This window comes from Oncorhynchus masou, chromosome 13 (assembly GCF_036934945.1).
Source record: "Oncorhynchus masou masou isolate Uvic2021 chromosome 13, UVic_Omas_1.1, whole genome shotgun sequence".
NCBI classification, from domain to species: Eukaryota; Metazoa; Chordata; class Actinopteri; order Salmoniformes; family Salmonidae; genus Oncorhynchus; species Oncorhynchus masou.
Window position 1 is genome coordinate 98737680 of NC_088224.1, and position 15769 is coordinate 98753448.

A 15769-nucleotide genomic window follows, 5' to 3' on the forward strand; every position below is an offset into this window, starting at 1 on the left:
TATAATGTGGTTTGGTGTGGTATAATATGCTGTGGTGTGGTGTGGTATAATGTGCTGGGGTGTGGTGTGGTATAATGTGTTGTGGTGTGGTATAATGTGTTGTGGTGTGGTATAATGTGGTGTGGTGTGGTATAATATGCTGTGGTGTGGTGTGGTATAATGTGCTGTGGTGTGGTCTAATGTGTTGTGGTGTGGTACAATGTGGTGTGGTGTGGTATAATGTGTTGTAGTGTGGTATAATGTGGTGTGGTGTGGTATAATGTGTTGTGGTATGGTATAATATGATGTGGTGTGGTATAATGTGTTGTGGTGTGGTATAATGTGCTGTGGTGTGGTCTAATGTGTTGTGGTGTGGTACAATGTGGTGTGGTGTGGTATAATGTGTTGTAGTGTGGTATAATGTGGTGTGGTGTGGTATAATGTGCTGTGGTGTGGTCTAATGTGTTGTGGTGTGGTACAATGTGGTGTGGTGTGGTGTAATGTGTTGTAGTGTGGTATAATGTGCTGTGGTGTGGTATAATATGATGTGGTGTGGTATAATGTGCTGTGGTGTGGTATAATGTGTTGTGGTGTGGTATAATATGCTGTGGTGTGGTACAATGTGCTGGGGTGTGTTGTGGTATAATGTGGTGTGGTGTGGTATAATGTGTTGTGGTGTGGTAAAATGTGCTGGGGTGTGGTGTGGTATAATGTGCTGTGGTGTGGTATAATGTGCTGTGGTGTGGTATAATGTGTTGTGGTGTGGTACAATGTGGTGTGGTGTGGTATAATGTGTTGTGGTGTGGTATAATGTGGTGTGGTGTGGTATAATGTGTTGTGGTGTGGTATAATGTGTTGTGGTGTGAATAATATGCTGTGGTGTGGTATAATGTGGTGTGGTGTGGTATAATGTGTTGTGGTGTGGTACAATGTGGTGTGGTGTGGTGTGTTATAATGTGTTGTGGTGTGGTATAATGTGTTGTGGTGTGGTGTGGGATAATTTGATGTGGTGTGATGTGGTGTGGTACAATGTTCTGTGGTGTGGTGTGGTATAATGTGCTGTACTGTGGTGTGGTGTGGTATAATGTGTTGTGGTGTGGTATAATGTGCTGTGGTGTGGTATAATGTGTTGTGGTGTGGTATAATGTGCTGTACTGTGGTGTGGTGTTGTATAATGTGCTGGGGTGTGGTGTGGTATAATGTGTTGTGGTGTGGTATAATGTGTTGTGGTGTGGTATAATGTGGTGTGGTGTGGTATAATGTGTTGTGGTGTGGTATAATATGATGTGGTGTGGTATAATGTGCTGGGGTGTGTTGTGGTATAATGTGGTTTGGTGTGGTATAATATGTTGTGGTGTGGTGTGGTATAATGTGCTGGGGTGTGGTGTAGTATAATGTGTTGTGGTGTGGTATAATGTGTTGTGGTGTGGTATAATGTGGTGTGGTGTGGTATAATGTGTTGTGGTGTGGTATAATGTGTTGTGGTGTGGTATAATATGCTGTGGTGTGGTACAATGTGCTGGGGTGTGTTGTGGTATAATGTGGTGTGGTGTGGTATAATATGCTGTGGTGTGGTGTGGTATAATGTGCTGTGGTGTGGTCTAATGTGTTGTGGTGTGGTACAATGTGGTGTGGTGTGGTATAATGTGTTGTAGTGTGGTATAATGTGGTGTGGTGTGGTATAATGTGTTGTAGTGTGGTATAATATGCTGTGGTGTGGTGTGGTATAATGTGCTGTGGTGTGGTCTAATGTGTTGTGGTGTGGTACAATGTGGTGTGGTGTGGTATAATGTGTTGTAGTGTGGTATAATGTGCTGTGGTGTGGTATAATATGATGTGGTGTGGTATAATGTGCTGTGGTGTGGTATAATGTGTTGTGGTGTGGTATAATATGCTGTGGTGTGGTACAATGTGCTGGGGTGTGTTGTGGTATAATGTGGTGTGGTGTGGTATAATGTGTTGTGGTGTGGTAAAATGTGCTGGGGTGTGGTGTGGTATAATGTGCTGTGGTGTGGTATAATGTGCTGTGGTGTGGTATAATGTGTTGTGGTGTGGTACAATGTGGTGTGGTGTGGTATAATGTGTTGTGGTGTGGTATAATGTGGTGTGGTGTGGTATAATGTGTTGTGGTGTGGTATAATGTGTTGTGGTGTGAATAATATGCTGTGGTGTGGTATAATGTGGTGTGGTGTGGTATAATGTGTTGTGGTGTGGTACAATGTGGTGTGGTGTGGTGTGTTATAATGTGTTGTGGTGTGGTATAATGTGTTGTGGTGTGGTGTGGGATAATTTGATGTGGTGTGATGTGGTGTGGTACAATGTTCTGTGGTGTGGTGTGGTATAATGTGCTGTGGTGTGGTTTAATGTGTTGTGGTGTGGTATAATGTGCTGTGGTGTGGTATAATGTGCTGTGGTGTGGTATAATGTGGTGTGGTGTGGTGTGTTATAATGTGCTGTGGTATAATATGGTGTGGTGTGGTATAATATGTTGTGGTGTGGTATAATGTGCTGTGGTGTGATATAATGTGTTGGGGTGTGGTATAATGTGCTGTGGTATGGTGTGGTATAATGTGCTGTACTGTGGTGTGGTGTGTTATAATGTGCTGTGGTGTGGTATAATGTGCTGTGGTGTGGTATAATGTGCCGTGTTGTGCTGTGGCATAATGTGTTGTGGTGTGGTATAATGTGGTGTGGTGTGGTATAATGTGGTGTGGTGTGGTGTGGTATAATGTGTTGTGGTGTGGTATAATGTGTTGTGGTGTGGTATAATGTGCTGTGGTGTGGTATAATATGCTGTGGTGTGGTATAATATGCTGGGGTGTGGTATAATGTGCTGTGGTGTGGTGTGGTATAATGTGCTGGGGTGTGGTGTGGTATAATGTGTTGTGGTGTGGTATAATGTGTTGTGGTGTGGTATAATGTGGTGTGGTGTGGTATAATGTGTTGTGGTGTGGTATAATATGCTGTGGTGTGGTATAATATGCTGGGGTGTGGTATAATGTGCTGTGGTGTGTTGTGGTATAATGTGCTGGGGTGTGGTATAATGTGTTGTGGTGTGGTACAATGTGGTGTGGTGTGGTGTGGTATAATGTGCTGTACTGTGGTGTGGTGTGTTATAATGTGCTGTGGTGTGGTGTGGTGTGGTGTGGTATAATGTGCTGGGGTGTGGTGTGGTATAATGTGTTGTGGTGTGGTACAATGTGTTGTGGTGTGGTGTGGTATAATGTGCTGTGGTTTGGTCTAATGTGTTGTGGTGTGGTACAATGTGGTGTGGTGTGGTATAATTTGCTGTGGTGTGGTGTGGTATAATGTGCTGTGGTTTGGTCTAATGTGTTGTGGTGTGGTACAATGTGGTGTGGTGTGGTATAATGTGTTGTGGTGTGGTACAATGTGTTGTGGTGTGGTATAATGTGTTGTGGTGTGGTATAATGTGCTGGGGTGTGGTATAATGTGTTGTGGTTTGGTATAATATGCTGTGGTGTGGTACAATGTGCTGGGGTGTGTTGTGGTATAATGTGGTGTGGTGTGGTATAATGTGGTGTGGTGTGGTATAATGTGCGGGGGTGTGGTGTGGTATAATGTGCTGTGGTGTGGTATAATGTGTTGTGGTGTGGTATAATGTGTTGTGGTGTGGTATAATGTGCTGTGGTGTGGTATAATGTGCTGTGGTGTGGTATAATGTGCTTTGCTGTGGTGTGGTATAATGTGTTGTGGTGTGGTATAATGTGGTGTGGTGTGTTGTGCTGTGGTATAATGTGCTGTGGTGTGGTATAATGTGTTGTGGTGTGGTATAATGTGTTGTGGTGTGGTATAATGTGCTGTGGTGTGGTATAATGTGTTGTGGTGTGGTATAATGTGTTGTGGTGTGGTATAATGTGCTGTGGTGTAGTATAATTTGCTGTGGTGTGGTATAATGTGTTGTGGTGTGGTATAATGTGCTGTGGTGTAGTATAATGTGCTGTGGTGTGGTATAATGTGGTGTGGTGTGGTATAATGTGGTGTGGTGTGGTGTGGTATTTATTATGGATCCCCATTAGTTCCTGCCAAGGCAGCAGCAACTCTTCCTGGGGTTTATTATGGATCCCCATTAGTTCCTGCCAAGGCAGCAGTAACTCTTCCTGGGGTTTATTATGGATCCCCATTAGTTCCTGCCAAGGCAGCAGTAACTCTTCCTGGGGTTTATTATGGATCCCCATTAGTTCCTGCCAAGGCAGCAGTAACTCTTCCTGGGGTTTATTATGGATCCCCATTAGTTCCTGCCAAGGCAGCAGTAACTCTTCCTGGGGTTTATTATGGATCCCCATTAGTTCCTGCCAAGGCAGCAGTAACTCTTCCTGGGGTTTATTATGGATCCCCATTAGTTCCTGCCAAGGCAGCAGTAACTCTTCCTGGGGTTTATTATGGATCCCCATTAGTTCCTGCCAAGTCAGCAGCTACTCTTCCTGGGGTTTATTATTGATCCCCATTAGTTCCTGCCAGGGCAGCAGCTACTCTTCCTGGGGTTAATTATGGATCTGTCTTTTCGGTAGATGTTATAACCATGTATTGGTACCACTCTATCAAAAGGTATTATTTAATTGAGTTTCAGAGAGAGTCAGAATATGAATGTCATCTGTTACTAGCAACTTATTAATTTCATGAACCTTTGTTTCTTAGGCTACATATGTTAACATGGGCTACTTTTTGAGGACTTTTCTGGGATGCTTGATTGTTTTCATTGCTTTACAGGGAAGCTTAGCAGAAGTAGACATGCTCATGTTATTTATGTTAGTACAGGGTGAGCTGCACACAGTGGTCTTTCTCCTAGGGCACACCGCCTCAGTGGTCTTCCTACTAGGAGACATGACCTCAGTGTTAAGTGGTCTTCCTATAGGACACACCTCCTCAGTGTTAACAGTGGTCTTCCTATAGGACACACCTCCTCAGTGGTCTTCCTACTAGGAGACATGACCTCAGTGTTAACAGTGGTCTTCCTATAGGACACACCTCCTCAGTGTTAACAGTGGTCTTCCTACTAGGACACACCACCTCAGTGGTCTTCCTACTAGGAGACATGACCTCAGTGTTAACAGTGGTCTTCCTATAGGACACACCTCCTCAGTGGTCTTCCTACTAGGAGACATGACCTCAGTGTTAACAGTGGTCTTCCTATAGGACACACCTCCTCAGTGTTAACAGTGGTCTTCCTACTAGGACACACCACCTCAGTGGTCTTCCTACTAGGACACACCACCTCAGTGCTAACAGTATAAATATGTTTCACAGGTACATGACTGCTGCATACAATAGCTGTAGGATCAGCAGAGGCATTCAGGGCAGTTAGAGGGACATAAATTAGGTTACTTTAAATTGTGTCAACCAAAGCCCCTGGTATAATGTACATTTGCTGACAAATTATGACAACTCAACAAACCAATGGTATGGATTAGCTGAGCTGGTTTTGGTTCATTGGTGTGCTGTGTTGTGGTGTGTTGTGGTGTGCTGTGTTTTCATGAGTTGTGGTGTGTTGTGTTGTGGTGTGCTGTGGTGTCGTGTGTTGTAGTGTGCTTTGTTGTGGTGTGTGGCAGTGTGTTATGGTGTGCTGTGGTGTGTTGTGCTGTGTGGCAGTTGGTTGTGTTGTGCTATGTCATGTTATTTTATTGTGTGTACTCCCACTGGGCACAGACGTCAATTCAACATCTATTCCACATTGGTTGAAGTTAATATCATTGAAATGACATGGAATCAGCGCTGATTCAACCAGTGTGTGCCCAGTGGGCTCTGTCACAATTTGAATATTGAATACTGAATAACCTAATGAATACTGGGACTGAGACAGATTGGGCTTTACAGATTCAGATCAACATAGAGAAACAAAGACACTGAAAAAATATAGATGATTCTGCTACAGCTGCATGTGTCCATGGTCCTCTTAATGGAGTTTACTACTATTTCTACAGGACCACCCTGGCTGACCCTGAGAAGCAGCTGAACGTGTCCATGGTCCTCTTAATAATGGAGTTTACTACTATTTTTACAGGACCACCCTGGCTGACCCTGAGTCTGCTACAGCTGCATGTGTCCATGGTCCTCTTAATGGAGTTTACTACTATTTCTACAGGACATTTACATTTACATTTAAGTCATTTGGCAGACGCTCTTATCCAGAGCGACTTACAAATTGGACCACCCTGGCTGACCCTGAGAAGCAGCTGAACGTGTCCATGGTCCTCTTAATAATGGAGTTTACTACTATTTCTACAGGACCACCCTGGCTGACCCTGAGAAGCAGCTGAACGTGTCCGTGGCCCTGAGAGACCAGGAGCTCCTCTTCAGATGCCTCAAGATGAAGACCGTCTTCCCTGAGCTGATGGAGAAGGTAATGCGATTTTTTTATACATATTTCTGTTCATATTTTGTTAATAGTTTAGTAAAGTTTTCTGCATCAAACTGGCTAGCTTTGTTGTCTTCTTTCTGAAGGTGAAAGCAGAACCTGCTCAGAAAGAGATAGATGTAGGGGTCACCAGCTCTGCAGGTGAAGGTTGTAGTTCGTTAGACCCCAGTGAAGCAATGGAGGATGGATATAACGGTTATGGAGATGGGATGGGGCAGGAGAAGGAACTGAGTCAGGAACAGAGGGAGGCCTTGGCCAAGAACAGGGACGTGGCCACTCTCCAGAACTACAGCTCCTATGAGGCCAAGTACAGAAAGAAGATGAAGGGATGCCAACAAACCGTCAACAACATGGAAAAGAAGTTGAATCCCGGTGATGGTGAAGAAGAGAAAGCATTTAGCATGTCAAATGGTCATAGAGAGCTGGATGGGGATGAATCATCCAAGGAGTGCCAAGAGAATGGAGCCACTGCACGTGCTGTAGACGTCACCAGGTCTGGCCTTGCACCGTGGCAGGACGGGGTCATGGAGAGACTGCATAGAGAGGTCACCACTGCAGACTACAACATGTATTTGGTCCACCATGGAGCTATGTTGATCAACTTTGGTCAGCTTGCTGCCTGCACCCCAAGGGACAAGGACTTTGTTTATGGAAAGCTGGAGCCCATAGAGGTTCAAACTGTCAGAACGTTCAACGTTCCCACGAGCTACCGGCCGAAACGGATTCACATGCACGACCCTTGGTCACCGATGGTCAACAAAAGTGTTGACACGTCAGATCTAGGCGTGTCCGTAGAAGATCTTCCGAAGTGTGATGAAGTCAATGCAACGTTGTTGTGCTTCTTGGAGAAAGAACTGAAGGGTCACAACATCTCAGAAAGTGGAGGAGCAGACGGCTTCTATGTACACATTGGAACACAGACTTACAACATCCCATCTGCTCCGTTCAAACCTGAAGCCTCTCTGGCAGACATCATCACAGACACACACAAAGGCCTCTATGTCCAGATCCAAGCTGAGGACATAACCAGAAGACACAACTTTACCAACTCTGCTTTTAGTTACCTCTGTGGCCACGTCTTCCGCCGCGATGAATACCACACTCACTTCAAGAATGTGCACTTGGACATCCAGTCCTGCCTGAATGGCTGGTTCGAGCAGCGCTGCCCTCTAGCGTACCTAGGCTGCAACTACAGTCAGAGGAGGTTCCATCCCGCAGGTCAGAGAGCCACCGTCACCTACCACCAGGATCTCAGCACCTTCAGCCTCAAACCAGAGGGCCCCTCAATGCTGTCCGACTCTGAGAAGACCATCAGCATCACCTCTGACAGGAAGCGTCCCCGTAAGCTGGACCCGTTGAGCAGACTTCCCTTTGAGATCCTCCATTACCTGGCAGGGTTCCTGGACAGCTTCAGCCTGTCTCAGCTGTCCCAGGTGTCCCAGTTGATGAGGGAGGTGTGTGTCACACTGCTAGAGGAGAGGGGGATGGTCTATCTGAAATGGGAGAAGAAGACCTACTCCCATGGAGGGTCTTCATGGAAATGTAGAAAAAATGTGAGTACTTTGCCTGAATTTAAAATATATATATTTTTTAAGGATGGAAATCATCCCTTTTTGTGGTATTATATTTTCTTTTCCAGTACTATCTGGTATAGAGTCCATGGTTATTGAATGTAATTGAACCACCAACATAGTGTCTTAACAGGGCGTTGGGCCACGAACCAGAACAGCTTCAATGCACCTTGGCATAGAGTCTACAAGTGTCTTAACAGGGCGTTAGACCATGAACCAGAACAGCTTCAATGCACCTTGGCATAGAGTCTACAAGTGTCTTAACAGGGCGTTAGACCATGAACCAGAACAGCTTCAATGCACCTTGGCATAGAGTCTACAAGTGTCTTAACAGGGCGTTAGACTATGAACCAGAACAGCTTCAATGAACCTTGGCATAGAGTCTACAAGTGTCTTAACAGGGCGTTAGACCATGAACCAGAACAGCTTCAATGCACCTTGGCATAGAGTCTACATGTATCTCAAACTCTATGGAGGGATGCGGGACCATTCGTCCATGAAAAATTCCATAAGTTGGTGTTTTGTAGATGGGGGTGGAAAATGCTGTGTCAGGCGCTGCTACAGAATCTCCCATAAATGTTCACACACACGCACACACACACACGCACACACGCACACACACACACACACCATTTAAATCCCCATATTCTCCTTTGAGTCCCCTCTTTCAAAGTTACTGAGATGTCTTCCTCTAGCCACGGTAGCCAAAATAACGGGCAACTGAGCACCAATAATAAGAGAGACTTGCTTGTTGAGATAATGCCAAGAGTATGCAAAGCAGTCATCAAGGCACATGGTGGCTACTTTCCAAAAACAAAAAAAAATCATTTGTTTAACACTTGTTTGGTTACTACATAATTCCATATGTGCTATTTCATAGTTTTGATGTATTCACTATTATTCTACAATGTAGAAAATATTTTAAAAAATAAGAAAAACCCTTGAATGAGTAGTTGTGTCCAAACATTTGACTGGTTCTGTATACAGTGGCAGATGTAGCTTGTATGGCCCCCTGGGAGATCCCACATTCAGTGCCCCCTCCCCGGCACCAAAAAAGAAAAAAGACCCATTCTGTCATTTTTATTCAGACATTTGAATCAACACAAATAAATAAGCATAACATTTAAAACTACATAAATAAAAAATATATACAAAAAAAGACCCATAAATATCAAAAAGAAGTAACAAAGACAAATAGAAACAAATTTGTGATTTGGCACTCGAGCATCACTATATTACCCATCCCCCCCCAACACTGTCAACCAAGAGTCAAGACTACATTACCAATCCCCCCCAACACTATCAACCAAGAGTCAAGACTACATTACCAATCCCCCCCAACACTATCAACCAAGAGACAAGACTACATTACCCATCCCCCCAACACTATGAACCAAGAGTCAAGACTACATTACCCATCCCCCCAACACTATGAACCAAGAGTCAAGACTACATTACCCATCCCCCCAACACTATGAACCAAGAGTCAAGACTACATTACCCATCCCCCCAACACTATGAACCAAGAGTCAAGACTACATTACCCATCTTCCCCAACACTATCAACCAAGAGTCAAGACTACATTACCCATCCCCCCAACACTATCAACCAAGAGTCAAGACTACATTACCCATCTTCCCCAACACTGTCAACCAAGAGTCAAGACTACATTACCCATCCCCCCAACACTGTCAACCAAGAGTCAAGACTACATTACCCATCCCCCCAACACTATGAACCAAGAGTCAAGACTACATTACCCATCTTCCCCAACACTATCAACCAAGAGTCAAGACTACATTACCCATCCCCCAACACTGTCAACCAAGATTTAAGACTACATTACCCATCCCCCCCAACACTGTCAACCAAGAGTCAAGACTACATTACCAATCCCCCAACACTGTCAACCAAGAGTCATGACGAAACCAGTTCACCTTGGTGGTGTGCAGACTGGTTTTATATTATTCTTAAAGATTTCGCAAAAAAACTGAAAAAAATACAACAAAATGTCTGTGAAACTATATATTCACAGTATTATGAATTAATTGTGGTTTATTTGGTAGCATTTCGTAGCGTGACTGATTTTACTAATTTCATTAGTACTGTACAAAGTTAAAGGTGCGCGATTTGATAGATTTCCCCGCTCCCCCTTCCAGAGGGGAGACCTGAGGTCAACCTACCTGTGTGGCCTATACCTATATAATCTGCCACTGACTATATATATATATACACACACAACAACAACATAAAGAGTTTCCTATCTCCATCCCCACCCATCCCCTCCAGAGGTAGGCAGGCCTATAGCCTAAATCTGTGGTAGGACAAATACTGGTGGATGTAGGTCTATTCGTCCTGCCATAAACTTTCAATGGAAAGTGAAAGGCAGAATGAACATGTGTTTGGTTGTAAACATGTCACTGATTCGAAACAAAGCCAAAGGTTCAAACATACTGTTGTTGTTCGGTCACATCATGTGATTTAGTTCTGTCTACTGACCAGGTGGTTAGGTCCGTCAGTCACTGTGCGATAGCATAGTTACCAGGTCACCCTAATATGACCGCCCGACCCTATATGGCATCCAGCCACATTCTCTACATCTCTTTTGGACAGAGAAATGGATCCAGCCTAGTCTGAGGGTTGCTTCCCAATCTGCACCCTAGTCCCTGTAACCTGAACTACTGGACTATGTAGGTAATAGGTTGCCACTTGACTAAATCTCAGTCTTGTCCCAACAGGAACCCTATAGAGCTATGGGCCCTGGTCAAAAGTAGTGCACTATGTAGAGAATAGGATGCCATTTGGGATGCATTTCTAGTCCTATGACAGCTGTTGCATTGTAAAGAGCCCCCTGACTACTCCCTTCATTCCTCTGAGACACGATTATGAGTTGAATTGCCCATCCCAGTGTTTGGCACCAACCAATCGGAGAGAGAGAGAGAGAGAGAGAGCCAGTCTGTGTGTCCACGGGACAAAGAGCATGCCAATGATATCAGTGGTCTGGAATGCCACCAAGCCCTTGTCCCTTTGTAGTGCATTTGTTTTGATTAAGAACAGAAGCACACTATTGTAGGGAGTAGGTTTCCAACTGGGATGCACATACAGACAACAGGTTGCTAGGCAGGAAATCCATACACAACGGGGACAGTATAAACCTGCATTCGGAATAAATAGGATTTTGTTACTAATGTAATAGAGCTTCATATCAAGAGGTACCATGCACCAGAACTTAGTATACTAGAGTTATATTATATATATTACATACAATTATATTATTATACTTTACCAGGAGTTTTTCCTGACCACGTGGCTCTAGAGGTCATAGAGTTTACAGTTTTTCCTGGTCAGGTCACATCGTCAGGAAAAACTCCTTGACCCGATCTAATACTCTGTGTAATAAAAAACATTCTCTCTCTCTTTCTCTCTGTGGCTGGTTTCCTAAGGTATGGGAGTTTAGCAGTCTGTTTTCCAAGGTGGACAGGTGGTGCTTTGATGATGTCCCCTCCATGTCTGAGCACCTGAAGGTCTGCCCTTTCTACCAGAGAGAGGAGCTCAGTCAGCCTGTAAAGCTAGCCAGCATGGAGGGGGCCAGAGAGAGACCCCAGGGCCTACTGGACCTGCCCCAGGAGTATGACCTGCCTCTAGCAGACCAATGACATTATAAGGAGTGGGCGGTAGGTAACCCAGCAGCTAAGGATTTGGACCTGTAGCCGAAAAGTCACCGATTTGAATCCTGGGCCGGGCACTCGATTGATCTGAGCACTGGCTTTAAATCCTAACAACAATTCTCTATTGTTGGGCCTTGGAGCGAGGCACTGCATTGCAGCTTGACCCTGTGCTCCTCTCAACTGTGCACGTGTGATGTATGCTGGGAAAATGAGCAGAAGACTAAGGTCCCTTAATAAACCTCGTAGAAATACGCTGTAAGAGCTTACAATTAATCACTGTTACTAAATGTATAAATGTCAATAGGCAATTTCTACAAAGTAATTAATGCATTTATAAATACTATTTTACATGATTTAAAAAGTATTTATAAATACTATTTTAATTATAAGAAAAATGTCAAACCCTATTTTATGTAATTTATTAAATATTAATAAATACTATTTTACATGATTCATAACTATTTATACACACTATTATACATGATTTATAGGATAATGAATACGGTGTTTGATTATAGTATGTTAACAATTTGTGTATTATTAATAATCTACTTATAAACCAGGTATAAATGAGTTATTGTCATCTCATATTAATAATGTACCACTAGGGTACTTATAAACCAGGTATAAATGAGTTATTGTCATCTCATATTAATAATGTACCACTAGGGTACTTATAAACCAGGTATAAATGAGTTATTGTCATCTCATATTAATAATGTACCACTAGGGTACTTATAAACCAGGTATAAATGAGTTATTGTCATCTCATATTAATAATGTACCACTAGGGTACTTATAAACCAGGTATAAATAAGTTATTGTCATCTCATATTAATAATGTACCAATAAGGTAATTATAAACCAGGAATAAATTAGTTATTGTCATCTCATATTAATAATGTACCACTAGGGTACTTATAAACCAGGTATAAATGAGTTATTGTCATCTCATATTAATAATGTACCACTAGGGTACTTATAAACCAGGTATAAATGAGTTATTGTCATCTCATATTAATAATGTACCACTAGGGTACTTATAAACCAGGTATAAATGAGTTATTGTCATCTCATATTAATAATGTACCACTAGGGTACTTATAAACCAGGTATAAATAAGTTATTGTCATCTCATATTAATAATGTACCAATAAGGTAATTATAAACCAGGAATAAATTAGTTACTGTCATCTCATATTAATAATGTGCCACTAGGGTACTTATAAACCAGGAATAAATGAGTTATTGTCATCTCATATTAATAATGTACCACTAGGGTACTTCTAAACCAGTTATAAATGAGTTATTGTCATCTCATATTAATAATGTACCACTAGGGTACTTCTAAACCAGTTATAAATGAGTTATTGTCATCTCATATTAATAATGTACCACTAGGGTACTTATAAACCAGTTATAAATGAGTTATTGCCATCTCATATTAATACTGTACCACTAGGGTACTTCTAAACCAGTTATAAATGAGTTATTGTCATCTCATATTAATAATGTACCACTAGGGTACTTATAAACCAGTTATAAATGAGTTATTGTCATCTCATATTAATAATGTACCACTAGGGTACTTCTAAACCAGTTATAAATGAGTTATTGCCATCTCATATTAATAATGTACCACTAGGGTACTTATATACCAGTTATAAATGAGTTATTGTCATCTCATATTAATAATGTACCACTAGGGTACTTATAAACCAGGTATAAATGAGTTATTGTCATCTCATATTAATAATGTGCCACTAGGGTACTTATAAACCAGGTATAAATGAGTTATTGTCATCTCATATTAATAATGTACCACTAGGGTACTTATAAACCAGGTATAAATGAGTTATTGTCATCTCATATTAATAATGTACCACTAGGGTACTTATAAACCAGTTATAAATGAGTTATTGTCATCTCATATTAATAATGTACCACTAGGGTACTTATAAACCAGTTATACATGAGTTATTGTCATCTCATATTAATAATGTTCCACTAGGGTAATTATAAACCAGTTTTAAATTAGTTATTGTCATCTCATAAGATTATTTATAAAGTATTTGTTATTTTATTTAGTTTTACCTTTATTTAACCAGGCAAGTCAGTAGAGAACAAATTCTTATTTCAAATGACGGCCTATGAACAGTGGGTTAACTGCCTTGTTCAGGCTGCAGAATGACAGAGTTTTACCTTGTCAGCTCGGGGATATGATCTTGCAATCTTTCGGTTACTAGTCCAACGCTCTAACAACGAGTCTCCCTGCCCCCCAAGTTAACGGTTGATTACTGGTTTGACTCACCATTTATACTCATATTTACTGTATATGTGTCATAAATGGTATATTTATTGATGGTTAATGAGTGCAGTTGTAAATGTGAGTATATGCACTTACTAATATCTCAGTTGATAATTAATGTAGAGCCTTTTAAACTATGTACTAACTCTTAATAAATGATTTGAATCCCCTAATAACCCTAAAGCGCTGTACACCAGAGGTTGGAACCGGTTCAGGGATGTATTTTTCTGAGGAACAGATTCAGAACCACGAACAAAAGTGATATCTAGTGGTCTGGACCATAAACTTTATTTTAAAAGTATGGGAACCGGTTAATAACATTATGTTACGTTCAATCCCACAATAAAGACAACAAAGCACACTTTGTCACTCAGATATGTATTCAAGTCTCTATCTGTCAGCTGTATTCAAGTCTCAGCTATCTGTCTTTGCCAGTGTATGTGTGTGTGTTGGCAACCTGCCCGTCCCCTTTGAAGCTTAGGCTAATGTAACCTACTGATGTTTCAGTAATTAGGGAGAAAGATTTTTAATTAGAGAAGAATGGATTAACTTTTTCAATGCTAGTTAGAGATACTATAGTTATTACATTTTACATCGGATTTATTAACTGCAAAGAGGTAAGACATGCTGATTCTGGTGCCACTCTGCACACACACAATCTTGTTAACTGCCTAGCTCGCGAGCTCTGGTCCAACGTTCAGCCAACTTTTGGAAGTTCCAACATTCAAAGATCCTCCATAGAGGCCAACAGAACAGGGACTGCAAAGTTGACAAAGGCCCAGGCCCAACAAGCTGCAGCAAGTGCCATTTTGATGACAACATCTCTCCAGATACCCAGCAACAAGATTCTGCCACGGAAATGAAAGAGTCAGTTTTTTATTACAATCAACAATCGTTTTGATAAGCTCTAAACAAAGTTTGAGTCTCTAAAGACAGCACAGGCCAAACTGAAGGGCCGCATGGACATATCCGATTGTCCATGTCTGATCATGACACCCTGATAGGAGCCTGAAAACCCACCGGGCTCAGCATAAAAAGAAGAATGAGCTCACCAAGCCAAGGTTCTCGATTTAGAAGGCAAGAGTCGCAGGCTGAACATCAAACTTGTGGAGATTTTGGAGGACGAAGAACAAGGGAAACCCACAAAGTTTGTGTCCAAGCTAATTCCCAAGCTCCTGGGTGACGACAACTTCCCAAAGCCCCTCATTATTGACCTTGCACACCGCTCTCTACAGGTGAAGCCCTCACCAGGTGTCAAGCCGAACACCATAATCTCAAGGGTACATCACCTTCAGGATAAGGAGCTCATTCTACGAGATATGGAATACAAAGACCAAAAGGTTTTCATCTTCCCCGTCTACACCATGGAGATGATGGAGCAATGTGATGCAGACCATGAGAGAGGTGGAGGTGAATACAGCCTGCGTTTTCCAGCCAAGCTACATGTTCATCACAACGGCATAACAAGAGTCTTCACCAAGCTACATGTTCATCACAGCGGCATAACAAGAGTCTTCACCAAGCTACATGTTCATCACAACGGCATAACAAGAGTCTTCACCAAGCTACATGTTCATCACAATGGCATAACAAGTCTTCACCAAGCTACATGTTCATCACAACGGCATAACAAGAGTCTTCACCAAGCTACATGTTCATCACAACGGCATAACATGAGTCTTCACCAAGCTACATGTTCATCACAGCAGCATAACAAGAGTCTTCACCAAGCTACATGTTCATCACAGCGGCATAACAAGAGTCTTCACCAAGCTACATGTTCATCACAACGGCATAACAAGAGTCTTCACCAAGCTACATGTTCATCACAACGGCATAACAAGAGTCTTCACCAAGCTACATGTTGAC

General features: G+C 42.2%; 1 protein-coding gene across 1 annotated transcript in view; it reads left to right on the top strand.

Moving 5' to 3' along the window:
- The window catches only part of LOC135553496 (F-box only protein 40), a 29534-nt gene extending 17954 nt beyond the window's left edge, over positions 1 to 11580 (top strand). The window contains exons 4-6 of the mRNA XM_064985596.1: positions 6223 to 6337; positions 6439 to 7905; positions 11368 to 11580. Of these exons, the coding sequence (XP_064841668.1) occupies positions 6223 to 6337; positions 6439 to 7905; positions 11368 to 11580 (1795 nt within the window). The remainder of the gene's footprint in view (positions 1 to 6222; positions 6338 to 6438; positions 7906 to 11367) is intronic.
- Positions 11581 to 15769: the final 4189 nt, after the last annotated feature.